At 47.3% G+C, this 27,986-nt stretch overlaps 1 protein-coding gene across 3 annotated transcripts in view; it reads right to left on the bottom strand.

Moving 5' to 3' along the window:
• ptprbl (protein tyrosine phosphatase receptor type B, like) overlaps positions 1-22,273 on the bottom strand; it is a 28,680-nt gene extending 6,407 nt beyond the window's left edge. For 2 of the 3 annotated variants that reach the window (XR_013077233.1, XM_076732270.1), the window contains exons 1-23: positions 22,190-22,273; positions 20,106-20,507; positions 16,909-18,305; positions 13,072-13,348; positions 11,229-11,540; positions 10,774-11,037; positions 9,765-10,028; positions 9,098-9,373; positions 8,640-8,909; positions 7,290-7,556; positions 5,824-6,087; positions 5,374-5,637; positions 4,774-5,037; positions 4,050-4,313; positions 3,664-3,933; positions 3,234-3,497; positions 2,618-2,884; positions 1,990-2,280; positions 1,613-1,891; positions 1,358-1,507; positions 630-909; positions 261-373; positions 58-163 (exon numbers count right to left, since the gene is read on the bottom strand). Coding sequence is in view for 2 of the 3 variants with exons in the window: in XM_076732270.1 (XP_076588385.1) it covers positions 58-163; positions 261-373; positions 630-909; positions 1,358-1,507; positions 1,613-1,891; positions 1,990-2,280; positions 2,618-2,884; positions 3,234-3,497; positions 3,664-3,933; positions 4,050-4,313; positions 4,774-5,037; positions 5,374-5,637; positions 5,824-6,087; positions 7,290-7,556; positions 8,640-8,909; positions 9,098-9,373; positions 9,765-10,028; positions 10,774-11,037; positions 11,229-11,540; positions 13,072-13,348; positions 16,909-18,305; positions 20,106-20,507; positions 22,190-22,241 (6,857 nt within the window). In the remaining variant the exon portion in view is untranslated. Of the gene's footprint in view, positions 1-57; positions 164-260; positions 374-629; positions 910-1,357; positions 1,508-1,612; positions 1,892-1,989; positions 2,281-2,617; positions 2,885-3,233; positions 3,498-3,663; positions 3,934-4,049; positions 4,314-4,773; positions 5,038-5,373; positions 5,638-5,823; positions 6,088-7,289; positions 7,557-8,639; positions 8,910-9,097; positions 9,374-9,764; positions 10,029-10,773; positions 11,038-11,228; positions 11,541-13,071; positions 13,349-14,068; positions 14,425-16,908; positions 18,306-20,105; positions 20,508-22,189 lie in introns of those variants that run through there. The other variant, XM_076732271.1, reaches the window with a different exon arrangement.
• Between the last annotated feature and the right edge of the window lie 5,713 nt (positions 22,274-27,986).

The following is a 27,986-nucleotide window of genomic DNA, read 5'->3' as shown; positions in this document are numbered from 1 at the left end:
ATCTTTATGCCTCTGACCGGCGGCTTTCTGCTCAGCCTTCAGGTCGTACATACTCACACTTTGCGAGCCTTTTGCCTGCAGACGAGCAGAGCGGTGACTCCCACCATCACCACGATGAGGAACGTGCCGGCACTGACGCCTTCGATCACGCCGCTCAGAGGCTCTGCGGGAGGACAAACTACCGTCACACACTTTCAGTCGTCTGAAGGCTGTAATTCCTCTTCAAAGTGTTTTTTGTGGATTTTAAATGTTCTGCTCACCGGCCTCGGTGACCACAGGCAGCGACAGGTACGTGTCGCTGAACAGAGGAGAGCTGACGGTCAAGTCGTTTTTCTCTTCATCGAACAGCTGAGTGAAAGCTCGGACGCTGAGCCTGCAGACAAAACACAGGGCACAGAAAGCTTGGAATTCATATTTGATTCATATTTCAGTCAAGCGTCATAGTCAAAGACATTCTGGTTCTCTTTCTGCCCTTTAAATAACATTTATGTAGGATTTATACAACATGATGCTCAAATTCACACAAAGTGATCTGAGAAATTTGTAAAAATGGAGAAAAAAAAAAACAGAAAATCTCTTTAATTTACTGCAGATCGAACAATGAAAACCCTTCTGAAACTGTGCAGCACCTGTAGGCAGTTTTGGGTTTCAGTGGTCCGTCACAGAACAGGTTCAGGTCTCTGCTGCCGGTCTCTGGGTCCAGGTCTGAGTCCCTGCGGTCACAGGAGCCTCCCAGCGAGTCCGTCCCCATCCCCACACTGACCTCAACGCTGTGGGAGCTGCTGTCGGGGCCCTCGGTGCACTGACTGGGGAAGTAACTGGTCTGGTAGGACTTAATGGAGCTGTTGGACTTGTAGTCCAGGTAGGACGGCAGAGGGTCCCGCTGGTCCGGCTGCACGTCCTCCAAACCTTCAACCATGAACAGAACAAAGAAGAAGAGCAGCTCAATAGGAAGGAGTGAGCTGAGCTGACCGCTGTGTCTGCTGCACAGACCACAATCTCACACATGACTGTCTGAGGAAGAGGTGCGTTGTGGGTAATGTAGGAGCCAGGTGTTAATGTGTGGAATAGATTTGACTGATCTGGTTTGAGTCTGACCTCATTACAGGAGTGTGATGATGACTCTGAGCACTGCTTTAGGGTGTCACCTGTACCTGAACAGGTGTGGAGTCTATCCCAGCATGCACTGGGCCAGAGGCAGCATACACTCACACTGTGGGCAGTGCACACACTCCTGTACAAACATTAGTTTCTGAAGACAAGCTGCCGGTGGTTCGATCCTCGTCTCCTCATATGTGTACATGTTTGAGTAAGTACATGCACGAGTATAAGCGTGAGTACTTGTACACATCATTACCTTCAGACTCCGTCACCACCACAGTGAAGAACTTGATGGCTCCATTGACGTCACTGAACCAGCTGCAGTTAAACCTGAAGAAGATGGAGGACTTGGTGACCACGGCGGACCTGTCGCTAACCCGGGTAGTGAGGGGGGGCACCGGAGGACCTGGAGGGAGCACGTCGGGGGTTTTAGAAAATCTGCTTGAACAGTCCTGATTTGTTTGTTCCCCCCCCGTGACCCTGAATCAGTGTCAGAACACGTGACCCTTACGGTCGATCATGGTGACCACGCTGTCCTGAGCCTCCTCGCTGGTCATCCGGTCTGAGATGACCTTCACGGAGACGGTGTAGCGTTTGTGGGGCTCCAGCTGGGTGATGAGGTAGGCGGTGGAGTCTCGGCCGGTGCGTCTGGAGTAGACCAGGACCCGGGAATCCTGGTGGAGACACTCGATGGTGTAGGAGTCATAGTCGGCCTCCGGGGGCCCCCAGGAGCAGGAGATGGAGGTGGAGCTCTGAGGGCGACAGTGGAGGCTGTGGACTGGCTCCGGCTCTGTGGCACAACACACAACCCTCAGTGTGATGTTGATGCAGTATTAATACGCAACAAATACGCAGTTTTGTATTTGAAAGTGAGGTGCCGCCACCTACTGGTTCGGATGCTGTTGTGGATGGGGGTGCTGTAGGTGGGGGTGGCCCCGGGCTCCGTGGCCCCGCTGACGGTGCGGAGGCTGAAGGTGTAGAGCCGCCCGGGGAACATCCCCCTCAGGATGCGGCTGCCGGACGCGCGGCTGTGGTACGGGTTGATGACGGACAGCCGGTCTCGAGGAGTCCACTGCAGGTCGAAGTCGTCGTAGTCGGAGTCGACGGGGCCGCTCCAGGTGATCTCCAGGGAGGTGTTGGTGACTCCCCCAAACAGGAAGGAGGTTGCAGGTTTGGGAGCTGAGGAGGACAAAGAGAGAAAAAACAAATGTCAGACTTCTGGACAGAAAGCTTCAGAGCTGAGGGGCCACAGCGCCCCCCGCTGGTCACAGTGCAGCATTTCACCTTTTCAATAAACATGAAAACGCTCTGAAGAGTTTCTGTTGAAGTGTTTGAGGATGAATTATTCTGATATAATGAGATCATGAGAAGATGGTTTCATTCTGCCTTTTGATCACAGCAGCTGGCTGACGACAAAACACAAGCAAGGAGCTTCACGTTCATCAGAGCTGATGTTCCAGGAGCTCCAGGACCGTCATCACCTGTACTAATAATAAAGATGAGCAGCGTGTCTCACCTGTCCTGCCCAGCGTGCTCGCTCTGTTGCTCAGCTCTCCACTCAGACTCAGCATGTCGGCTTGGTACAGTCGACCCGGAACCAGATCTGAGAAGACAAACTCGGTGACCTCTGACCCCAGCTGCTGCTCGGCCCGTCGAGAGCCGTCGGGGTTGTAGAGGGTCAGCAGGAACCCGCTCAGATCGCCACCACCCCGCTCCCAGTTCACCCACAGAGCATGAGACTGGTTTCCACTGTGGGCCTTCAGAGACGCCACAGCTGCTGGGACTGAAGACGAGACGCAGGACGAAGACTTTTTTCAGAGTGATGCAAAGACTGCCGAATATTGATGTGTGCCAAATAATAGTAATTATGATAATAACAACAACAATAAAGTGCTTTAAAAGCACAGACTGATGATAATCATGTAGCACTTCAGTGGAGACTTGTCTCTGGGCCCAAGCTGAGACAACCCTGATGACATCACTATGACATCATGAGGGTTATTTTCTGAGACAAAGTTCCTCCAGAGACGCACACAATGCTACAAACCTCCTTTAACAGGCTGAGTCATGGATATTAAGGGAGTTTCTATTGAAAATCTCAAGACTTTCCAGGCTTTTCCAGGCCCCCTCACCTGTCCTGGCCCAGATAGATGACTGGTTGCTCTGATCCCCGCTGTGGGTCGCCACCACCATCCTGTACGGAGCTCCGGGTCTGAGGCCCTGGAAGGAGCACTGCTGACTGCTGGACTGGCCTCGTCGTCTCTCCTGCAGCGAGTCGTCGCTTTTATACAAGAAGATCTCATAAACCTCAAACTCTCCCCCTGGTGGAGACCAGCGGAACGACAGGCTGCTGGTGGTGTTGGCCTGAACCGACAGGTCGGTGACGGCTGCAGGACCTGACGGGGGCGGGGGGTGGGGGTTAAAATAATAATCAATTATTTTATAATATTCTAGAATATAAATGATCTGATTCTGATAAAAATATGCATCAAATGTTTGTCTTTTTTCTGGAAACATTCATTTTCTCTTTGCGAACAGTGAGTCATAAACAGGAAGTCTTACGTGTCCGAGCCTCGGCGCTGACCCCCTGGCTGTGGACCCCCCCGCTGGTGGTCTGGACCAGGATTCGGTACTTCTTTCCCGGGGTGAGTCCGTCGAACCTGTGTCTCGTGTGTCTGGACGGCTGAGAGGAGTTTGTCACCAGGCCGCCTCTGTCGTCCAGGAGCTGCAGGACGTATCCATCGGACACGCCCAGAGCGACCTGCCAGCTCACCTGCAGGCTGCAGGTGGAGTGGAGGTCCTCCACCTGGAGCCCTGTCACTGCTGAGGGCACTGAACACAGGTACACAATAGATTATAACATGTGTAACAGCTAAAGTATCAGCAGCAAAAGCACACAAAGATTACTACTTCAGTAAACTATGAATACGTGGTCCACGGTTGCCGACCTGTGCGTCCGGCGGCCGTGCTGTTGTTCAGCAGCTCTCCGCTGACTGACTGAACCGTCACGCTGTACATCTGTCCGGGCTGCAGGGAGCCGAACGTCACCTCGTTGTGGTGTTTGAGGACGGGCCGGATGTCCAGCTGTCTGCTCTGTCTGAACAGAAACACCGAGTATCCGTCCACATCGCCCTGACCGGGAGTCCAGCTCACCTTCAGACTGCTGCTGTCTCCGCTGTTACTGACGTGGATGTTCTTCACTTTACTGGGAACTGAGGAGGGAGGAGACGCTTTGCTTTAAGCTGCACGAGGAAAAGATTCTTCATTCTCAGCTGCAGGGTGAAGAGGAGCAGCTGGTTCAGTTTTAATGACTAACAGAAGTTATTAGTAGTTATTATTTGACCATTGTCACCAAACACTGAGCCGTCCTGCATCCAGCAAAACTCTCCTAACTGAACACACTCATCATACATCACTCGTTTAACATGAAGTGTACAGCAGGTGATGTTACACCTGTCAGGTGTGATAACAGAGGATGATGCTGGACGGGAGTATTCCACTGACCTGAGGGCAGTAACACACACGACATGCTGCAATGTGCCAATAAAGGCAGAGAAGAAGAAGACTGCACGCGAGTGAACATTCAAAATGCTCGTACGTTCCACTTAAGAACAAATCTGTTCTCTGAGTAAACGTTTCACCGGTAATAAGTCCCCCCCACCAATGTCTAACCTGTCCGGCCCTCTATGAACTGAGCCCTCTGGTTGGGGCCGCTGAAGGTGGAGACCAGGATCTTGTAATGCCGTCCAGGTGTGAGCGACGACAGGACGCACTCCTCCACGCCGCTGCCCAGAGTGATCGGTGGAAACACCTTCATGTCGTTGAAGAACAGCTGCACCTCGTAGTGATCCACGTCGCCCGGAGCGGCCGACCACGTCACCCGCAGGTCCTCGGTCCCCCGGCCGGCCAGGGCCAGGGACCGGACTGCCGCCGGGACTGAAGGACGGACAGGGAAGGAAGTGAGGTTAGTCTGCCTGGAGATCTCAAAGACGGCTGATCTGGTTCTGATCATCTGAGGCTGGTTTTTAATAGTTCTGGGTTCATTTTCATTTTCAATCCTATGATCAATCAGTTAATCACCTGCTGAGTTCATCCTGACCGGTTACTGATTGATCGCTCATTAATGTTATTAAATACGTTTTCCCTGAAGCCTAAAGACCCAGAAACAGGTTAGCGTGGCCTCTCCTTTCTTTATGCACAGCATGTGGCCCCGCTCTGCCCCCTAGTGGTAGATGAAGAGTCTGTGTGTCAGAGGTGTCAAAGGTCACTCACAGGTCCTGCCGTGGGTGGAGGCACTGGTTTCGTATTTCCCGCTCCAGGTGCTGACCAGCACCGTGTAGAGTCTGCCGGGCACCAGGCCGTTAAACACACACTCGTTCTGCGTCTTCAGAACCGTCTTGTTCTGCAGGAACAAGTTGTTGTGTTTGATGAACACCTGGTAAAAGTCGAAGTCTCCGGCTGCGTGACGCCAGTACACCTTCAGGTAGTCGTCCCGAGCGGCGTGGGTCGCTGTCGGGTTCTGCACCTTCGACGGCTCTGAGAGAGAAAAGCCACAGCCAGGAGACAAAAACCATGTAAAACATTTCGCAGCTTTGTGTTGAAAAGTGCTGCATGAAGTGTGGAACAGCTCCTGAATGGACTTTGAGGTGAGCCATTTCCAAGTTTGACCCTCGCCGGCGGCCGTACACAAACCGAGCTGCGGTCAGTCAGCGATGTACGTACGTGTTCTCTCCTGGACGAAGGTGTGGTTCTGGTGGATGCCGCTGCGGGAGGTGATGGAGATGTTGTAGAGACGTCCGGACACCAGAGAGTTAAAGACACACTCCGGACTGGATTTAGAGACGGACACGGTGTGAAGCGTCTTGTCGCGGTCGCTCAGGGTCACCAGGTAGCTGTCCACGTCACCTGCAGCCGGACGCCACGACACGCTGAGGAAGTCCATGCGGCCGTTGTTACTGACCGTCACCTCACCCACTGCGGCCGGGACTGAGGGGGAGAGGAGGGGGAGGTTAGAGACGCATGCACCTGTTCACCTGGACACAGAGAACGCCACCGTCTTCATCTCTGGAGGCCTCGTTCGTTTGGTTCTGACTTCCTTCAACAACACACTGACTTCAGGAAACTGTGGGACTATTTTCTGGAGACTCGTGAAACGGTTAAACTCCCACATCCAGACACTTTTCATTCCTTTAGTTTCTTTCATCTTTAGAAAGTCTCCTGTGACTTCGAAAATATTTTCCAGCAGCAGCAGCAAAGTGTTCATGTTGTAGTTTAACAATGAAGCTCGGCCACTTCCTCCTCCGACAGGAAGCCCCTGACAGACAGACCTTGATAGGCTGTTGTTGTTGTCGACACTTCCTGAAAATTCCTGACAGATTCCTGCTTTTCAGTAATATCCTGCACACACACACACACACACACACACACACACACACACACACACACACACACACACACACGCGCGCGCGCGCACACACACACACACACACACACACACACACACACACGTTTCACCTCACCTGTTTGTCTCAAATCAACATTTAAGAACAAACTGAACACAGGTTGTCGTCAGACTTCGTTATTCTCTGTCGTTCCATCACATGTTGGAGATTATGTGTAATTAAAGTGATGAAGAAGCAGATTTCATCCGACAGGACAGCAGCTGGTTTCGGCCTGTTTGTGACAACAACGAGCTGCTGCTGTGCCGTCCTGTAAAACGACTACAGGTGTTTCCTCACCTGCACTGAACCCATCTGACAGCACACAGATCCTTGCATTAAGCACATCAGTACTGATGTTTGTGCAGGTCACCTGGTTTCACCTGTGTGATGATATTATGAGTAAAAATCTTCTTTAGTCACATTAAAAGTGGTTTTGATGAAGTGCAGCAAATAAAGAAAATCACTGTGCTGCCAATCCTCACACCTCGACACACCTGTTGGGGTTCTGGACTGTTGCTGGGACATTTTGAGACGTCACTTTAGACTCTGAGTAACTGAGACAGACACTTCATTGATCAGTTAATCATGAAAACTCCCTGCATGGATCTATAATGACAATAATCATTAGTTATCACAGAGAAAAACTTTTCACCTTTCAGTCCCTTGACAGAACACACACACACACACACACACACACACACACACACACACACACACACACAAACACACACACACACACAGTCTTACCGGTGCGTCCCTCTGCAACCGTCTGTCTGGAGGTCTGTCCGGTTCTGACGGTGGTGAGCACCACCCTGTAGAGAGCTCCGGGCCTCAGAGCGTGGAAGCTGATGTCGGTGGCGTCGGCCTCCACACTCTGGTTCTTGATGACGCTGCTGTCGTGGACCAGCAGGACGCGGTAAGAGTCCAGATCTCCGGAGGCTCGTTCCCACTGCGCCTGCAGGCTGTCGGTGCTGCCGCCGTTGGAGACCTGCAGCCCGGTGACCTGAGCTGGAGCTGAGAGGAACCACGTTAGAAACGGACTCCATCTTTGTTTGTGTTGTTTCTGCACCGACGGTGTGAGCGTGTTGTAGCTCCTGCTGGAGGAACCATCTTAAAAACATCCTGTGAATCCAACTAAGACTTCCTCTGCAGAAGTCGATGTAGATTTTATCTACGAAAAACTTTTGTCTTTGTGTAAAATGAACCTTAGGATTTCAGCGTCAGAGCTCGTTGGTTTCTTTATTAAACGAATCAAGTCCTGGACCTTCTTCACAGCAGACGTCTGAACTGAATCAGCAGCAATTAATAATGTTTCACTGACACCTGAGCTTCAAAATGTCTGCTGTGGAAAAACTCTAATGAATGGCTGTCCTGCAACGGCTCCATGCTAACTACTCTGACTGTGCAGTACTTTAAGCTAACTACTCCGACTGTGCAGTACTTTAAGCTAACTACTCCGACTGTGCAGTACTTTAAGCTAACTACTCTGACTGTGCTGTACTTTAAGCTAACTACTCCGACTGTGCAGTACTTTAAGCTAACTACTCTGACTGTGCAGTACTTTAAGCTAACTATTTGAACGGTTTATTACTTACATTAAGCTAACTAGCTTAACTGTTATCTATTACTTTAAGCTAACTCTTTTAACTGATCATTCATTACTTTAAGCTAACTATTCTATTAATGAATTACTTTAAGCTAACTCTTTTAACTGATCATTCATTACTTTAAGCTAACTATTCTATTAATGAATTACTTTAAGCTAACTTTTTAAACTGTTAACTACTTCAAGCTAACAATTTTAGCGGTTTATTACTTAAAGCTAACTATTTGAACTGTTTATCCTGTTTTAACTGTTTATTTTAGCTAACTACTAGTTGTATACATATTCACAGTGGTCAGTGTTGACATGGTTGGGTTCTAGAGGAATAAATAGGCTCTATCTCAGTATAAATATCATGGATAAATCTCAGCAGCAGACCAGTTTATGCTGTGTCACAGTACGTGTATCGTCATCCTGCCCAATCCTGACATATAATGTGATAAACTGCTTTCCACAGAGAGTAAACGGCAACAGGGTGGATAAATCAGACGTACTGGTCTGCGCCGTCACAGAGGCTGAGCTGGTCAGGTTGCCGCTGTTGGTCGTCACGGTGATGGTGTACAGGTGTCCTGGGGTCAGGATGTTGAAGGTGCACTCTCTGGCCTCCCAGGAGAGGATCCTCTGAGCTACCACGGTGGCGGGGTCCGCCACTCGTCTGAGGACCACAGTGAAGCCTTCCCATTCGCCGACCGGTCGATTCCACATGACGCTCAGAGTGGTTTCATCAGCGTGACGGACGACCAGCTGCTGCACGGGACGAGGGGCTGGAGGGAGGGGGACAAGGCAAATCATGTTTTCAATAAAAAATATTCTCAGTTTTGTTTTTTTAATTTCAGTCTATAATAATTTGTGTTCTATATTTTATTCTCTGAAGGACTACAGAACATTAACCTACACTGAACTTTTCTTTGGCGGCATGAGTTAAACGACAAAAGGTTAAATGTTTACTGACCCAGTCGTCCGTGGCAGTGCACCGTGTTACCCAGAATGCCGCTGTGAACCGTGACCTCCGCTGTGTAGAGCCGCCCTGGCACCAGACCCAGGCTGAGGATGGAGAACGTGTGCTGTCTGCTCAGTTTACCGATGGTTTGGTTCACCACAACCACCGAGCCGTTCCTCAGCAGGATGCTGTAGTTCTCCCAGTGGCCTCTGGGGGGCGACCAGCTGACCCTCAGTGTCCTACCATCAGGGAGAGGCGTCATGGCGAGAGCCGACACCCCCTCAGGGACTGCAAGAGCACAAGACATGGACGAATCATGGAGGAGAGCAGGTGGATGAAACACTTCTTCTGATTCAGACTGAGATACGTCCAAAGTGCAGAACAATGAGCGTGAAAGACACGTCAAACATCAGATTTGGTCACATAATTTTGTAATTTTACTAATTTTTGGCTGAAATGTATTCAGACAAACATTGCAGATCAGTTACTGAATCCATCATAAACTGATCCAGAATCTGAAAGTGAACTGATTTAAACTGTTGAATGTTTTATTACAGGTGAAGCTCTGTGATTGGCTGTTAGTGGTGAAATGCAATCTACGTGTCTTCTTGTAGCTTTGACCTTTTATCAAAGGATGTGAAACATCTCTTTAATGCTGATGCTGATCCTGAACATGTACCTGTCCTCCTGCTGGTCCTGGTCTCTGAGCTCCGTCCTCCAGCTGTGGTCCTGACAGACAGCTGGTAGCTGTGACCGGGGGTCAGATCCTCAAAGACCACTTTGGTGATGTTGGGATACAGGCGGCGCTCCTGGGGGGGCGATCCCAGAGCAGACAGGGTCGCCAGGTAGACGTCCACGCCCCCCTCAGGTGGCACCCAGGAGGCCTGCAGACTGTCTGAGCTGCCGTTGTTGTCCAGCCTCAGATCTGACACGGCTGCTGGGACTGGGGGGGGGGGCAGAGGAAGGTTACATAGAGCCAGAACGTTCCTGCTTTACATGTTAAACAACAAAGATTTTACTGTTTGTATTCTGAAAAAGTAAAATCCAGTACAGCTGGCCGCCGTGATAAAATGTTTCAGGTATTAAAGTGAGTGAGTTTTTGGGTGGAGGAGGTTTCAGATGACCAGCTGCAGTCAGAGGAAGGGTGGGAGGAGAAAAGCTTAAAATATCCTGGAAACAACAGCAGAGTGACGCTGCTGCTGCTGGAAAGTAAAACAAAAAGCTGCAAAGTGACTCAATGCTGAGAAACGCTCGGAGTCACAGACTGCAGACGTTCCTTCTGAAGAAGGTGAATTAAAGAACAAGGCGACAGCAGGTCTCCAAAATAAAGCTGCAGATAAGAAATGTTCTTTAATTCAACATTTGTCAAAACGTCTTTATCTCTCAGAGTTCATGTTTCTGTAACAACAGAAAATCTGATCTTCAGTTTTCACATTTCGGATCATGTTGGACAAATTCAGCAGGGACAAACTGTCCCTTCTGGTTTCCATCTTTGGAGGAAACAACTTGAGAAACATGTTGAACTGAATCTTTTGTTGTCCATCAGCAGGAGGTGATGTCAGCTCACCGGAGACCTGAGTCCGTCACCAGGTGTCCTTCAGAGACACTAGTTCCTCTGGCTGCGTCTGTCTGCTGTCGTGTGCTAAAAGAGGCTGAAAAGGTCTTCAAAAACATCCCATAATATCTACCTGTGACAGCCTGTTTGGATGCGGAGCTCTGAAGACCGACAGCCTCTGTCACCACGGTGACGGTGTACAGGGTCCCGGGCCGCAGGCCGTCCAGCTGAGAGGACGTCACGGCGTTTGGTAGAGTGACGTTCTTCAGCAGAACCCCGTCCTGATCTGTCAGCAGAACCCTGAACCGCTCGGCTCTGCCCGGACCGACCTGCCAGGAGACACTGAGGCCGTCTGAAGACGAGGACGCCACCTGGAGGCCGCGGACAGATGACGGTGCTGGACAAGGGACACAAGCATTCAGTTCATTCTGAGTCATAAAAGGTGACTGACAGCTTCTGATTGGTTGATGATGAAGAGGAGGTCTGAGTTAAATAACGACAGACTGTAATGGACGTGTGTGCGTCTTCGTCTGCAGGGACACAGAGGACAAATGGACAAAAACTACATCCTGTGTTGTTGTGTCTCACCTGTAGCTGCTGAGGCGTGGACAGGTGGAGCGCTCTTGTTCCCGGCTGTCGCCACCACGCTGACGGTGTACAGAGAACCGGGGACCAGGGAGCTGAAACCGGACTGGGGGGCTGCTGAGCCCATGATCCTGGTGCTGCGGGTGGATCCGGAGCCGGCGTCCTCCAGAGTCAGGTCATACCAGTCCACATGACCAGCAGAGCGAGACCAGAACACCCGCAGACCCGTAGACCCATCGTGGACCACAGACTGGCTCTTGTACTGAGCCTGAACCTGGTCCAGCTCAACATCCAGACGAGCCGGACCGACTGGGTCTGAGACAGGAGGGGGGGGGGGTGTGTCAAATCTGTCTGATGAGGACTATGAGTACAAATCCTGAGAATAGTAGTACTGAAATGTGCCTGTGTGTGTGTGTGTGTGTGTGTGTGTGTGTGTGTGTGTGTGTGTGTGTGTGTGTGTGTATCTTGTGTTTGTGCTGCAGCAGAGATGGAGGAGGTCGATACGATTGTTTTAGCTGCTTAAAGAATGAAATGTGTTCGTGGAGTCCCGGTGAGTCCGGACAGGAAACAGAAAAAAAAGCAGAGGTGGTGCAGGATGGGGAGAACGACCCCCCAACACGAAAAGTAAAGCCAGTGCTGAACTTTGGCCTGTTCTTAATAATGGTTTCCTCCCTGAGGAGGCTTCACCGCTTCCTGTTGGCAGCTCAGTGACACTGAGGACCAAACGCCTGAAAGTCCTTATAAACCACCAACTGGACGGCCTGAAGACTCGCAGGGCGTCCAGGTGAACAGTGACACCTGCACAGTGATGAGCCGCCACAGGAAGCGCAAAGATTCACGTCGTATTCAGAGCCGAGAGGCAGCAGCCGTCACTGATCTGCTGTCTCAGTGATCAGAGACGCTCCGTCGTTAGCGCTTAGATAACCTGCAGCTCTCGAGGGAAGAAACAAAGCCAAATGTCACTCTCTAATCTTTGTGTCCTAGAAAAACAGGCCTCCCGCGTCCGCCGACAGAAACAATGTGAGGAGGGAAGTGGCTCGGGCGGGTGGGGGGGCGGTTCTGGAAACAAACACTTGAGATGGGATGAGGAGCATTGTTAGAGAGCTCAGAGACGGTTTCAGACCAGGATGTTCTGACCAGGCCGCGGCCTTGGCTGCGTTTACCTGCCTGTGATGTACAGACTGTCCTCTCTCACTGCATCTGTCCTCACACAAGCAGCAAAGGGACAAGTGCACCTGTTCAGGACCCCAACACGAGGGGGGTCCTCCAAAGCCTGACATTAAAGTCTGTTTGTTCCAGAGTCCAGATTAAAGGTTCTCTTTCTGACCTGGACTGGACCTTTTTCTATCCCACACTTAAAATCAGCTTGACTGACGTTTAACAGGAAGAAACATTTCCAGCAGTTTTAGTTGCGTCGTCTCTTTCAGCTCGACCGTCTCTGTCTTTAATGTCTTCAAACGTCCTTTCACACAATGACTCTTCTTAAAACATCTGAATCATTTTCTCTTTTATCGTAAAATGGCCTTTTTTTTTATTGGCTTCTGTATTTATGTGTGTTTCCTGTGTTTAACTGTTGGATCTACAGTCTAAGCTTGGACAGTGAAAAACACTATAATCACACCACGGTTACTGTCATTTGAACTATTTATCATTTAGGACTTTATTCACCTCTGTGGAGATCAATAAGGTTTAATCTGATCTTATAAATACATAAACCATTATTATTATTATTATTATTATTATTATTATTATTATTATTATTATCTTACAGTTGACGCTTTAACCTTTGAGGGGTTAAAGAGGAGAAACTGATCTACGATCGGAGCAGGTGAACTCTGGATCTCACCTGTGCGCACTGACGCGTTGCTCCTCTCTCCATCCTTTCTGGAAATCACCGTTAAACGGTACAAAGTCCCGGGTTCCAGACCCAGGACGCGACAGATGAAGGTGGCCCCGGAGTCTCCATCCAGGCCACAGTCAGTGGAATCGGACCGGGAGTCGTCGTCGGTAAACAGGGTGAAGTTGCAGGAGAGGCCGGCGGTGAACTTCACAACGACAGAATCTGAGCCGGAGCTGATTTCTGTGAAGTTTGCGGTGCAGCGAGAAGCCTCAGTGGACTGGACCTGAAACAGGAAGTGACATCACGACAGGTGAACTGTCCGTCCCCACTGAAACACGGTGCCCCCGCGGTGCTGTCAGGTCATGTTGAGGCGCGGCTCTGTTGATGTTTAGCATGAAAAGGACCGGCTGGTGTTCATCTGACTGACTGACAAACAACAAATAACGGTCTCACAAAATACAACGATAGAAACAATAAAATCAACCAATCATGATTGATCACTGCCATCGTTGAGCTGAAGAGAAAACTCTTCTGAAGGGAGGAAGAAACAAACTGTTTAGATAAACAGTTCAAACACTGTTTCATCTTGAATCTCAGCTCTCGCTGCAGCACAGACTCACTTCACCGTCAGATTGGATGATGAATGACGGCTCCGGCTCCGCGCGCTGTGCGTAAAATGACGCATAAAAAACCTGGAGCTGTGATGTAACGCACGTTTCTGCAGCTGGTGGCTGCAGGTGGAAGAACAAGGTAAGAATCACACATTCTTCTTTTGTATGTAAATGTGGATCACATGAAGTGCACACAAACTTTCTGGGATCTGAGAGTCTCTCCGCCAACAAGCCACGACCTCTGATGGCAGCATAACTTCTCAGGATCTACACCGCGTTTGCCTCAAACACATGCAGATACCATCACAATATTTTCTCTCTGTATTTGTTGTGCGTCCGGCAGCCCTCAGTGTAAACACTGTAAAGAAGCGCACACAGATCCGTTCACTCACCTCCTTCAAAAACAAACCAAGTATCAAACATGTTGTGGCGCATCTGAACATCGCGGCCTCTCATTTAAATCCGTCCGCTCGATGAGCAACAAAGAGACGTGGTTCATTCCCAGGTGAGCTGACATGCCGACGACGTGAAGTTAGAAAAATGTGTCTAGTTATCCACATGGAACACTCCGACGCACTCTAGACCAAACTCCATACACATCTACATCTTCATCCTCATCCTCACAACCAGCTGCATGGCCTCAGCTGACGAAGAGGAGCGGAGTGGTGTCAGATCAGAGGCTTTCTGAAGATTTATTCCTCTCACTCACATTTCTCAAAACAGTGCGGACTCTTTTCTCTCGGAGGGATCATCGATCTCCAAACTTTGAGCGCACTGTGCGCAGAGGCAGACGGACTCTCTGCAGACCGACACCCCACCCTGACTTCCTTCCTGCCCGCCTCGGACTTTCTCTGACGACCTTCAGCATCAAACCGAGCTCCATCAATCAGAGCAGAACCAACTATTGTTATGCTTGAATAAGAGTTATCCAACCAGGAAGCGGCCTCAGACCTGCGGCCAGAAACAGGCTCTAATAATAGAACGTGTAGAGAATGAGTAGAAGAGTTCAGGACTGGAGAAAGAACCCCACCACAGGAGAACACCTTCAGAGTTCATCTTGATGCTTCCGCTAAACAGGTGAAGGTTCAGTGCCTTGCTCATGGACACTGACAAAAAAGCTGCTTTCTGTGGCACAGAAACCTTTGAATTCTGCTGTTCTGCTCTCTCTGCTATCATGTCCTGTTTTCTTGTTTCATTAACAGAATTCTCATTATTTTTCTGTATTTGTTCCTGAATTCTGAGAGTAACGGTGTTCAGTGGACGTGTCTCTCTCCGATGCTGTGTGTTGTTTATTTCATCTGTTAAAGTTGCAGCCTGTTGATGGACATTTGTCCGTCTATCTGACTGGCTGTGTCCTGGCCTGTGATTGGTCCAGCCATTGAGACACCTCCCTGGTGATCTGGCCTCCACCTTCCAGCTCAGCAGTCCAGGCAGTTTTGCTGCTGCAGTGTCAAACTCTGTCGGAGTGTGAACCTGCCCTCAACGACTTCATGAGATTATTTTCTGATAAAACTTATTATTGACAAAGTTCAGTTGATTTATCTTCAAACACAGGAACCTTAGAAACAGCTGTTAAACCTGATGTATATTTAGACAGCTTTCCTCCCATAGACCTTCACCACCTAGATTCAGTGATTTCTTCATCTAAACCATCGACCTGTATTTTAGACCTCATTCCAACTCGGCTGCAGGAAGAAGTTTTTCCCTTAATCGGCTCGTCTAGATATGATCAACCTGTCTCATCGCCAGAAACGTACCGCAGTCCTTTAAAGTAGCTGTAATCAGACCTCTTCTTTAAAAGCTGACTCTTGATCCAGAGGTTTCAGCCGACTATAGATCATATCTAACATCCCCTTTCTCTTTAAAGTCTTTGAGAAGGCGGTCGCTAATCAGCTGCATGACTTTCTACATTACAGTAGTTTGTTTGAGGATTTCCAGTCAGGATTTAGAGCGTATCACAGAGACAGCACTGGTTAAAGTTACAAATGACCCTGTAATTGCCTCAGACAGGACTTGTCTCTGTATTTGTCTTGTTAGGTCTGAGTGCTGCATTCGACACCACTGATGATCACATCCTGTTACAGAGACTGGAACACTTCATTGGCAGTAAAGAAAATGCACTAAGCTGGTTTAAATCCTACTTATCAGAGTGATTTCAGGTTGCACATGTTCATGATGATTCCTCCATGCATGACAAAGATAATTATGGAGTTCCAAAAGGTTCTGTGCTTGGACCAACAATCTTCACCCTATGTATGATTCCTTCAGGCAGCGCTATCAGGAAACAACCATAAAGAGTGTGGTGTAGACGCACTCTGTATGGAAAGTGTCCTGAGACAGCTTCTGCTGTGATTTGGCACTATGATATTCATCTGTACTGTACAGCACCCACGCCCGCTCCACTGCTGTTAAACACAGAAACACTTCTTCTTTTTGTATGTGACCGAACTGCTCGGCGTAGCACCTTCAATGTCACCCAGACATTTCTGAACGGATGCTTTCTAACCCGCTTCCTGTTCACTTCTCACTACTAGTTTCATTATTTACTGAAGTCGTGAAAGTCTGGATGGAGTTTAGAACCAGCATGGTTGAGGAGAGGCAGGCCTGTCAATCAAGCAAACACGTCCCAAAACATACTGCTCTTCAAGCCTTAATGAAACAATTAAACAACAATCAAATTCATCATCAAGGCACACGATGCAAGTCTGCAACCATGCTAGCATCTCTGTGAGGCTGTAGTAAGACACAGTGGTGCTTTGAGCTAAATGCTAACATTAGCATGCTAACATGTGCACAGTAACAATGCTAACATTACAATTAGTCATTTGGCAGACGCTTTTATCCAAGGTGACGTATATATGAATTCACACACACCATCGGGTACAGTTTTTGGGTTCAGTATCTTGCCCAAGGATACTCCGGTATGTGGACTGCCGAGGCCAGGGATCGAACCACTGACCTCCTGATAGGTGGACGACCACTCTACCTCCTGAGCCGCAGCTGCCCAACATGATGATGTTGAGCAGGTATGATGTTTACCATATTCTCCATCTTAGTTTAGTGTGTTAGCATGCTAACATTAGCTAATTATCAGTAAATACAAAGTCCATCTGAAGCTCATGGTAATGTCATTAGCTCCACAGGTATTGATGTTACATGTGTTCCTATAAGATTAAAACATTATTAATGAAAGAATAGCAGAAAACAAATGTAAAGCAACAGGAATACTCACAGGTGTAGTGGTAGTTAACCCTGAAGTTGTGGTTTTTAGTGGAGCAGTTGGAGGAGGAGCTGTGGCTGTTGTGGTTGTTGTTGTAGCTTCAGGTGTTGTTGTACTGGTTGGGGTGGTGGTTGGAGTCGGGGTGGTTATGATGACTGTTGTGGTTACACTTTCTGTGGTTGTAGGTGTTGCTGTGGATGTAGTAGTTGGTTTGGGTGTGGTTGCAGGGGTGGTCGTGGGTTTGGGTGTAGTTGCAGGTGTTTTTGTAGGACTTGTGGGTGGGACTGTTGGACTTGAGGTGGTGATCTTTCCTGTGGACATCACTCTATCTGTTGGAGACGACTGCAGAGCACCTTCAGTTGTGATGCTGGTTGATAGTTTTGGATGAACTGTAGCGACCGCCGGCAGCGATGAGGTAACTGTGGGTGAAGTCTGCGAAGTCGTAGATGGAACCTGATGGACTGATGATGGATCTGTCTCCGGGATCAACATTGACGTCATATCTGCCGTTGAAGGTACATGAGCAGTCGTAGGAGGAGTAGTTGTGGTGGATGCAGGTGAAAGGTCGGTCTCATTGTGTATTATGTTCTTGTCAGTAGTTGAATGTGTTGAAAAAGTTGTATGTTGGTTTGACTCTGTGTCAGAAACAGCAGATAAACCATCAGATGTGACCTCAGATGTAGTCTCAGAGGTGACATCAGATGTGGTCTCAGAGGTGACCTGAGATGTGGCCTCAGAGGTGACCTCAGGTGTGACCTCAGGTGTGACCTCAGATGTGGTCTCAGAGGTGACATCAGATGTGGTCTCAGGTGTGACCTCAGACGTGGTCTCAGAGGTGACCTCAGGTGTGACCTCAGACGTGGTCTCAGAGGTGACTGGAGGATCAGTTGTGTCACTCATGTTCATCTCTGAGGAAACTGTGGAGGAACCCAGAGTCACAGCTGCAGTTTCAGTCGACTCATTTCCAATCGAGAAGGACGACGCAGTGGAAATTTCTTGATGTATTGTTGTCATCTCGGCTTCAGTCCTGACCTGAGGGATATTTCCAGCTGATGAACTCTCAGAAACGTCTGTCGTGAACGAAGCCGGACTCGAGGAGTCAGCATGGCTGCCATTCAAAGCTGACAGCTCTGTGACTGACGTTGAAACATCAGGGTTGAAGTCTTTTGGCACTGACCTCCTGGTTCGAGGTTTGGTGATGTCGTTCACATATGCTGAAGTTCCGTTACTTATTGAACTGTGGACCTCTGAGGTGGTGACCTGTCGGGTGGTTCGCTGGGTGTTTCGTGTGTTTGATAATTGTTCATCAGTGACAGTCATGGCAGGACTTCTGATGGTGTGGACGGTGCTGGAGAGTCCCAGTGGTTTATGTGTTGATGAATAAAAGATGGTGGAAACAGGAGTTGTGACTGAAAAATAAGGAGAAAAGTGCTGCGATGATATAATAATGAAAAAAATTCAAAACAAACAGAACTAATACAAAAATATTTAAAGAGCAACTACACACCCGTTTTAGCTTGAACACGGCCTCACGTTTCAGAGGTTTTCACACCTGACAGCCACCTACTCATAGAACCAAAGTTATTATGAAACCCTTATTTCTACATTTCCACTGGCTGGTATCAGCTTGTGTTTCACGTGCAAAATAATTTTTAAAGATGTTACACCATATTCTGTGACTGTAGGGGGCGCTGTTGCATGGATGCAAGTTTGTATATGCTGTTGTTGAAGTACCTGACAATATTTGACAACAACATCCACAAACTATCATCAATGCGATCTGCTGTATTTAGATAAAAGGTCAGTTTTAGGACTCGGCTCAGGAGACATTGCAGCTTATTCACAGATGGAATTTTTGGTCTAAAGGACAGAATAACTGGGTTTTTGGTGGTTTTTCTATTGGATGATTGTGATGAAATGTGGGCATTCATGTTCCCCTCAGGATGAACTCTAATAACTTTATTGATTCTCTGACTTTTCATCTAGCGTCATCATCAGGTCAATATTTTAAAGTGACCTGCAGAACTAAAGGCACTCATAATTAGGCGATGTAAGCATGCTAACTAGCTAAACCAAGATGGTGAACATGGTAAAAATCATAGCCGCTAAACATCAGATTTTAGTGTTGTCCTTGTGAACATGTTAGCATGCTGATACTAGCGTTTAGCTCAAAGCATCACTGTCTCTCATTACAGAGCTGCTAGCATGGCTGCAGACGCTCAGAGTGGTTCTACTGTATGTGTGTCTCATGTTAGCATTGTCATTGTGAGCATGTTAGTCAGCATTTTCTTTCCACCAAATTCAGTCAACTTGGTTGAAGTTTTTAAAGATGAGTTCAGAATCAATATCCATAATCAATACTTAAAGATACTGGAAACTGATGCAGATGCAGTGTCAGCGAATCAAGAAGCATTTGGTTGAAATTTCACCAGTTTTCACATTTCAGAGCGTCAGCTGAGCTCGGTGCTGAGTGTCAAACAGCAACATGAGGGATTTCTCTGAGATGTTGGCTGAGACTCTGACAGGAAGAACACTGCTGACGTTTTTCCTGCCGGACTGAGTGAACTAACAGACACCAGCAACAATGTGAGGGAAGTCAGTATCAGGAGAGTCATCCTCTGTCTCTGACTGCACTGAACTCAGCCACGAACACCACTGCTCATTAGCACGCTTCCTGTTGAGAGAGGCTCATATTCAGCAGGTATATCTACATTAAGACTCTACATCAAAACTCTTGTCTCTTCTTTTGTCTCTTGTGGTCTCATCCACAAGAGTCCTGATGATGAAACTCGAAGCTGGAAGAGTCATATTAGCTTCACAGTAGCTTCAATATATCTAATGTCATCATTGGAAAGTTCCAAAGTCTGGTTCATCAGTGTTTGTTAAATCTTTGGTATAGATGAATATAAACGTACCTCATACATGGTAATACCATTTGGAGAGCTGCTTTTGGAAGCTTTGTATTTGCAGAGAAGTTTAGCAGAATTGTCTCGTTTAGCAGCAGGATTGACGACTCAGCCCCTCTTTTCAATCGACTATTGGTCTTTAACACAAATCAAACTTCCTGTCAAAGTTTTGCATCCCTCTCATGCCTAATAAAGTATTTTTCGAACACATTGTTAAAATGAGGAAAGTTTCTGAGCTCAGAATAAGACAATAAACTAGCTGTCACACCTTTCATCACCACCGATCATCTCGTTCTCTCTTACCTGTTTCAGGGCATAACGACGTCATCAGCTGATTCCCTCCTGAGTCGACATTGTACTTCCTCCACTGTGAGGTCTGCGTATTTCCTCCAATCACCACTCGTGATCCCAGTTTCTTCAGGTACATGTGTGTTTCGGCCAATCCGAACGCTCCCTTTGTGTTGTCGCAGCTCCACGACGGCGCTCTGCTGCATGCACTGAGTTTGGCGAGGCGGACGTGGAGCGGCAGGTGGGGGCTGGGATCCGCCCAGAGACACCTGGAGGACTGAGCGTGGACCAACCTGCCTCCGCTCAGCCACTCCCACTGCTGGGCGGGGTTAGTGACATCACAGCGTCCCAGGATGACGGCCTGACTTTGGGTTAACAGACACAACTTCTTCGGGGTCAACATGACGAGGAAACCGGCTGAGGAGACACAAGTTTGACACAAAGGCGTCAGATTATTCAATCCCAGAGTGTCACCGATTATCAGCTCATCTACCTTTAACCACGAAGAGTCTTCGTTTGATGTGCCGGCGTTTCAGACACCATTTTCTGAATTTCTTTCTGACTCCACCCAAACATGACGTAGGCTGCTGTGAATGAATGGACTATTTGTGGAGCTCAACAAGTCGAGAAGTGTCTTTGAACAAACGGCCTCTCTCATCTGCTCTCTACTGATGGATAATCCCTGTCACATCAGTCGTCAGTGACGTTTGTTGGTCATCAGGATGTTGAAAGATGAGATAAGATAAAGTTAGACAAGATGAGATATGATCAAATGAGATGAGATGAGATGAGATAATAAACCTCAGAGGGGAAATTTTCTTTTCCTTTTTAATGCTTCAGTGAGGAGCACAAACTAAAAGAGTTCAGCTCCATCGTCGGTGATCTCAGGCTAAATCTCAGAAACGAACATTGTCCAGGTGACCTCACGTGTTCAACACGTGTTAAACATGTTAACGTGTGAAACGTGTAAACATGCTAAACATGGACACCGTACTCGCTCCAGTCGTTCTTATTGGACATCAACAGATCTCTAACAGAGTGAAGAGGACAGAGTCTACAGTCCTTGATATGAAGTTAAAGCCATCGCAGATCTTCCACAGTTTAGTACAAAGTCACATGACTGACATGTACTTTACTTGAGTATTTCCATTTTTTCCTGCTTTCTACTTCTTGTCCTTGCCTGGGACATGTCGGGGACGGAGACTGCAGGTTAGAGAACTGTGTGTTTTAAACTTCCTGTTAAACGAAACTGTTCAGAGTATTAAATACATTCAGAGTACATAGTGTATTATTACTGGGAACAATGGCGTGACGGTCTTATTGCTGAAGTGAAATGATTTATCTTTTCCTTTAGAATAATCATGTGTTGGCTTTTTAAAAGCAGTATTTATTATGAATATTAACATATTTGTGATGTTTTTAAAGATCAGTCTGAGAGGAAAGTTGCAGGTGTCACAAAGTACATTTACTCAGGTACTGTACTTTAATATAGACTCAAGGTACTTGTACTTTAATTGAGTATTTCCATTTTATGCTATTGTATACTTCTACTCCACTACATCTCAGAGGTGAATACTGTGCTTTTTACTCCATTACATTTGTCTGACAGCTTTAGTTACTGTTCAGATTCCTTCCTGTCCAGTGAAAAGCTCGTATCTCCAGCTGTGTTGATGCTGAATGTTTGTGCATTGATGAAGATTAAAGCACCAACAGGATATAAAGGAGTTCAATGAGCTCAAGCTGAAACATCTACAGCAGTAAAATGCAGCAAACACGAACGCAGCAGGAACATGAATCCCCAGACAGCAGATAGAAACACACTGACAGGACACTTTACTCAGACAGGAGTACTTTTACTTCAAGTACTCAGTAATACTTAGATTTTTACTTAGGCTTTTGAATGCAGAACCTTAAACATAAATGTGTTTCCTGTACTTCTTCACACAAAGTGAGTCTTCCCTTCATGCTGTAATCTGAAGCGTATGACAGATTGACAGAATTTGAATGAAAAAACTTTTAAAGTCCGAGGACGTTTGTACTTTGACCCCACAGACAGACAGAACATGTCGGAGCGAGTGTGTCTGATCAGCAGTACTTACACACACAGCTGAATGTGACGAGCGTAAAGAAAAGCAGGATCAGGGCGTCCATACTGCTCCGCTGCAGATTTCGTGCGTCCTCCAGCTTCAGATGAGCAGAATGGAGGAGCTGGAGGAAGTGAGTGTTTGTGGGGAGGAAAAAAGTCAGCGAGCAGCGCTTCCTTCTATTCAATTGTTGTGGACGTTTCACAACGAAGGAGTCCTCGTCTGTCGGAAATACCAGAGTACATCCCGCATGTTCACTCGCTCTAATAAACCTGAAGAAGAAAACATCCAGGAGGAGCAGGAGGAGGAGGTGTAAACAGCTCCACGAGGAGATGAAAATGATCAGAACAGAGAGAAGAAGAAGATCTGAAGCTTCAAGTCACACACGAGAAATAAAAACTGTCCAACTGTCAGTTTATTATTTCTGTTCATGTGCAGAAAGTCTGACAGGAAAGACGACAAAATAAAAGCACGTAAAGAGCTGATTTACAGGCAGAAGGACAGCAGGGAGGTGAAAACACGTCTGCTCACCTTCACCTGTTCACCTGTTCATTCATGTTTTCATGGTGAGAGATTCATGAGAGAGAAATACTGGAAGTGTTGAAGTGAAGCAGGTTTGGGTGATGTTTGGTCTTGTTTCTGAATGTTTGTGTGGTTTTAACTCGTCGCCACGTCAAAATGAATGATCCATGTACGTTCTGAACAAAATGAGTGGAACACGGAAGGTTTGGTGCTGGACGTGGATCATTAAATACAGGCTTTGTACTATTGCATAGTAGATAAAAATATGTGTAAATATGTGGAACAGGAGGCTCAGTACAAGAAAAAAATGTAATATTTCACAGGATACTGCCTTGATTTAAGATGCTAAACATAAATCACACAGTAACTTAAGTCTAAACTGAATAAACTCTTTGAATAATGTGACGAATAAATCACCACCGAGGAGCGTCATGGTCTGTTAAATGCTAACAGATATATATGTACCTTCAGTGGTGTGTTTTCATGTGAGGGCCTCCACCCACAGCGCTCCACCCTGACAGACCTCTGACCATGAACTGTTCTCTGCAGATCAGTAATGGTTCTGTCACTCTTTCGTTCCGTGTTTTCATGTAAACTTCAGCTTTTGTGAACTTTAACGAGTGAATTTGGAGAGTTTGAAACTTTCTCCACCGTGCTGAGATGAAGCTTCACCCACATTTGGCACCACCCTGAGACGACTTCCCATCAGCTCCGTCGTTTACTGAACATTCGTGATTTTTAGGATCTTGATGCTGCTGATTGGCTCACAGCAGCTAAATGTTGAGTTAAATGAAATGTTGAGTCGGAGGTGAAGCTGACGCAGCAGCTTTCAGGCTGAACGTCGTTCATCGTTCATCAGAAACAGAAACTCGAATTCTCTCTTTGTTCCCACAGTTTTGATGCTGTGTGCTGCTGTTAGCTGCTGTTAGCTGCTGTGTGCTGCTGTTTACTGCTGTTAGCTGCTGTGTGCTGCTGTTTACTGCTGTTAGCTGCTGTTAGCTGCTGTGTGCTGCTGTTAGCTGCTGTTTACTGCTGTGTGCTGCTGTTTACTGCTGTTAGCTGCTGTTTACTGCTGTTAGCTGCTGTGTGCTGCTGTGCGCTGCTGTGTGCTGCTGTTAGCTGCTGTGTGCTGCTGTGCGCTGCTGTGTGCTGCTGTTAGCTGCTGTTTACTGCTGTTAGCTGCTGTTTGCTACTGTTAGCTGCTGTGTGCTGCTGTTAGCTGCTGTTAGCTGCTGATCTCTGCTCTTTACATTCACACCCTCTCCTTCCTCCTGCTCTTATCTGCAGCAGTAACACTCCTTTCATGGGACAGGGTGTTAAATCAACCCCCCGCCTCCACTCCCTCCACTGACATCCTGCCCTGGTCAGGAGGAAGAGGAGGAAGAGGAGGGCGGAACATCTCCTCCACCCTCTACATCCTGACTGCAGCCTTCACACAGAGCCAACACACGACACGCTCGACCTTCACACGGCCCTCAGACATCGTTTACAGGATGAATCCTGTCTCCTGTTTCTCTGAAGCAGTTTAATTAGTGTGTTAATCAGTGTCACTGCAGCACGACGCCCTCTGAAGACCAATTAATACACTCGTTTAATTAGTGCATTGTCACCAGCTGACGAGCTGCAGACTGAAGCAACACATGAGGCTGACGGAGTAATCTGATTACACTCAGAGCTCAGGATGAAGACTTAACTTTGCATGAGTCATTCAGATATTTCAAAATAAAGTTCACGTCTCAGCCAATAAACATGTCATATCTTTAAGAAGACAACAAAACAACAAAATCAAAAATAAATAAATCAATAATTTACACCAAGAAGATGAAACAAAAAAACTCATGTCCATCTGTCCATCTGTCCGTGTCTCTGTCCTGCCGTCCATCTGTCTCATAATAAGAATATTCTGGTGGACTCTTGTCTCTGATGAGGGGTCAGGGGTCAGAGGTCAGAGCTTCTCCGTTCCACAAACACACTTCAGCAGGTCTTTTCTCTTCCAAGTCGATATTTCGCCTCAACAGGAACTTCAGCAGTGAACTTTCAGATTAAAAGTCTTCTGTGAAATACCTCCACACAGACGAGCTGCCCTTCTTCTTTTGGCTAATAATTGATGGTGCTGTGGACAAATCTCCAGATTCAAATGAATTTTTAGGTCTTTAATTGTGAAGTCCTCACCACAGCTGGCTGCTCCTCCTCAGGGAGCGTCTCCTGGAGGAGGCCGGTGGTCTGCTCGTCTCCCAGTCGTCCTCAATATGAGTTCAACAAAAGAGTTTCTGCGTCCCTGCTGTGCTCGGTCTCAGCGACGTCCCGCGGGACCACTGAGGACAGAGTCAGAAGGGCGGGGGGTCAGTATGGCCCCAGCTGATCCGGGGCAGACCAGCACGGCCCCTTCCTCCTCGACATCCTCATCTTCGACTGAGTTCTTATGTAACTTTACTCTGAAACAGCAGCAGCTCAATGAGGATATTGATGCTGAAGGGACCATAAATACATGAATACAGTGGACATCAGCAGTCTTTGTGTCTGTCAGCCTCACGGTCAAGGACAAAAGACAACCCGGAGGTCTGTGGATGTCCACACTCGTTCAGGACAGAAAACAGATGATGAAGACAAAGCAGCTCATAAACCCAAAATCTGCATCTGCAAAACAAAGAGACATGTTTGACGTGTGTTGTTTCAGTATTCAGGTGAACTGACCCTTTAAAACTTCACATTGTAAAGCAGGTGGAGGACATCAGGTCTCAGATCCGGCCTGACTCTGATTCTGTCCATCCGGGACAAGACAGGACAGAGAGGACAGAGGACAGACTCCCATATGAACCCATCATCCCCACCGTCGGCCCTGTTAGTCTGATCTCTGGACAGTTTCAATCATGAAGCCACTGCTGAAAGACCCTAATCAGGACGTCCTGTCTTTAAGTGTCTGTGTCCAAACTGTCTTTTCAACTTGAGGTTCAATCTGAGAATTCACTTTTACTGTTCGAGTCTCATTCAAACCCACTATTTCATGTGGACGCTGGCGTGTTTGCTTTGTCCTCCACGTCCACATGCAGACAGTTCAGATCATCCATCTGTCCTCACGGAGGTCAGAGGTCAGGGTCTGGGCGTGTGCTCAAGGTCCTGTTCACTGATTGGCTGAGGACGTGTGTAATTGCAGAGGAAGACAAAGTTTCCTGAGCAGAAAGTCAACCTGAAAGACGAGGAGGAAGAGCTTTATGACTGTGTGTGTGTGTGTGTGTGTGTGTGTGTGTGTGTGTGTGTGTGTGTGTGTGCGTGTGTGTGTGTGCGTGCGTGCGCAGAAGTGTATTGCACACATTGTGGGGACAAAACGCAGGTCCCCATAATGTCCGTCATTCAAATTTAAGGTGAAGACTGAGGTTAAGCTTGGGGTTAGGTAAGCAGTGGTTATGGTACGTCTGCAGGAAATGAAAGTAAGTCAATGTCATGTCCCCATTAATGATGGAAACACGATTGTGAGCATGTGTGTGTGCCTGTGTGTGTGTGTGTGCATACTTGTACTTGCTACATAGTGAGGACCTGTTTGACTTCTCAACTTCAATGGCCTGTTTGAAGGTTTAGACTTGGTTTTAAGGGTTAGTCCAGATTTAGGCGAGGGTTAGGCAGTTAGGGTCATGGTTGAGGTTCAGGGATGCATTCTGTCAGTGAGTGTCCTCACATGCACAGAAGTACAGTGTGTGTGTGCGTGCATGTTTCAGCTGTTCACACACATTTTGGTTTATCACGCGTCGTTAATGTTGCTGTTCACACGACAATGAACGAGAAATATTTTGGTGAATCCTCATTCGTGCAGTTTTCCTCTCAGACTGTTGAAGCGGCTGAAATGATTTTCTCTGACAGTTTGTGTGTTTCAGTCCTCTGTGAAAACACTTATTCTTCATCATTCACTTTGTTCCTTCAGTGTTCACTCGTCATGAGTTTATTTCCTAAGTGGGAGTAAAACACGTCACAGCAGCAGGTTGAACAGAGCGAATCAGCTCTGAATGACTGTGAATGCTAATGCTAATGTTAAACATTAATGCTAATGCTAATGTTAAACATTAATGCCAATGTTAATGTAATACAATGTAATGTAACATAATACAATGTGGTATCAAAATGTATCATCATCATCATCATCATCATCATCATCATCATGCTGTAGTGTATCATAGCAATAAGATCTGGTATTAAAAACCAAATGTAGTTTTGGACCAGCAGAGTAAAGGATGGGCCTTTAGACGGAGCTGAGGGAGAAAAACCCCACAGAAGATGTTCAGTCAAATTAGTAAAGAAAATAGAGAAAAATATGAAAATAATAAACTGCAGATTCTCGCTGATAAACACTTTGTTCATAACAGATCAGATGAAACTTAAGAACAACCCTGAGACGCTTCAGTCTACTGGAGCTCTGCAGTACAACCAGACACCAGCAGAGGGCAGCACACCAGCAGCTCAGCCCGGCGCCTCCTCCACCTCCACCCTCACGTCACATCTGTCTGCAGCTGCCTCACTCTGGAAGCTGCCGCCGAGCTGCTGGGTTCCTCCGCGGGTATGAAGCGCCTCCTGGTCTTTTTCCTCACCTGGGTGGGGGCGGCTGAAGGAGGGGGGGTGAGCGGCGGCTGTCCAGCTGTGTGCAGGTGCGAAGGTGTCGGGATGCTGCAGCGAATCGACTGTGTGGACGTCGGTCTGAGATCAGTTCCCTCCAACCTGAGCAGCTTCACCTCCGTCCTGTGAGTACAAACAGGCAGCAGACGCTCCGTCACTGCAAACACTCACTTCAGTGACGCTTTAACGACACTTTAATGATAAATTGAATGAATTTATGACTCATAGGACAGAAAGAGGCTGTTAGTGCTGTGTGTTTCAGGACAAGAAGAAGCTGGTATTTTATGTTTTGGGGACAATAAAGTTAAATTCTGTTCACTAAATTAAAATGAGATTTCCAGATGAGTGAAATGAACAAAATATGTTCACATTTAAGTCGTTTTCAACAGGTGTTTTTGGAGCGTTCCACATCTTTCAGTCTGTGAAACGTGTTGCTGCTTCAGATTCACAATAAGCAGATAGTTACAGAAATCAATGAAGCTGATGAGGAAAAACATTAAATATATTGACTTTGAGCTGATTTCAGGTCAGTTTGTGATCAGATCAGCTGATCTCTTCCTGTTTATTGATGTGTGTAAAATGAAAATCCAGAACAAACTGAGCTTCGTTAAAGGCGAACAGATCTTAACGATCGTGGCTCCTGTTTTTAATCACATGTTTTATTTGTGGACATTCATTTAAATATTTT

The sequence above is a fragment of the Chaetodon auriga genome, chromosome 6 (genome assembly GCF_051107435.1).
Source record: "Chaetodon auriga isolate fChaAug3 chromosome 6, fChaAug3.hap1, whole genome shotgun sequence".
In the NCBI taxonomy this organism is placed as follows: Eukaryota; Metazoa; Chordata; class Actinopteri; order Chaetodontiformes; family Chaetodontidae; genus Chaetodon; species Chaetodon auriga.
The sequence above is the reverse complement of the archived record's forward strand: the minus strand, read 5'-3'. Positions and strand labels throughout refer to the sequence as shown.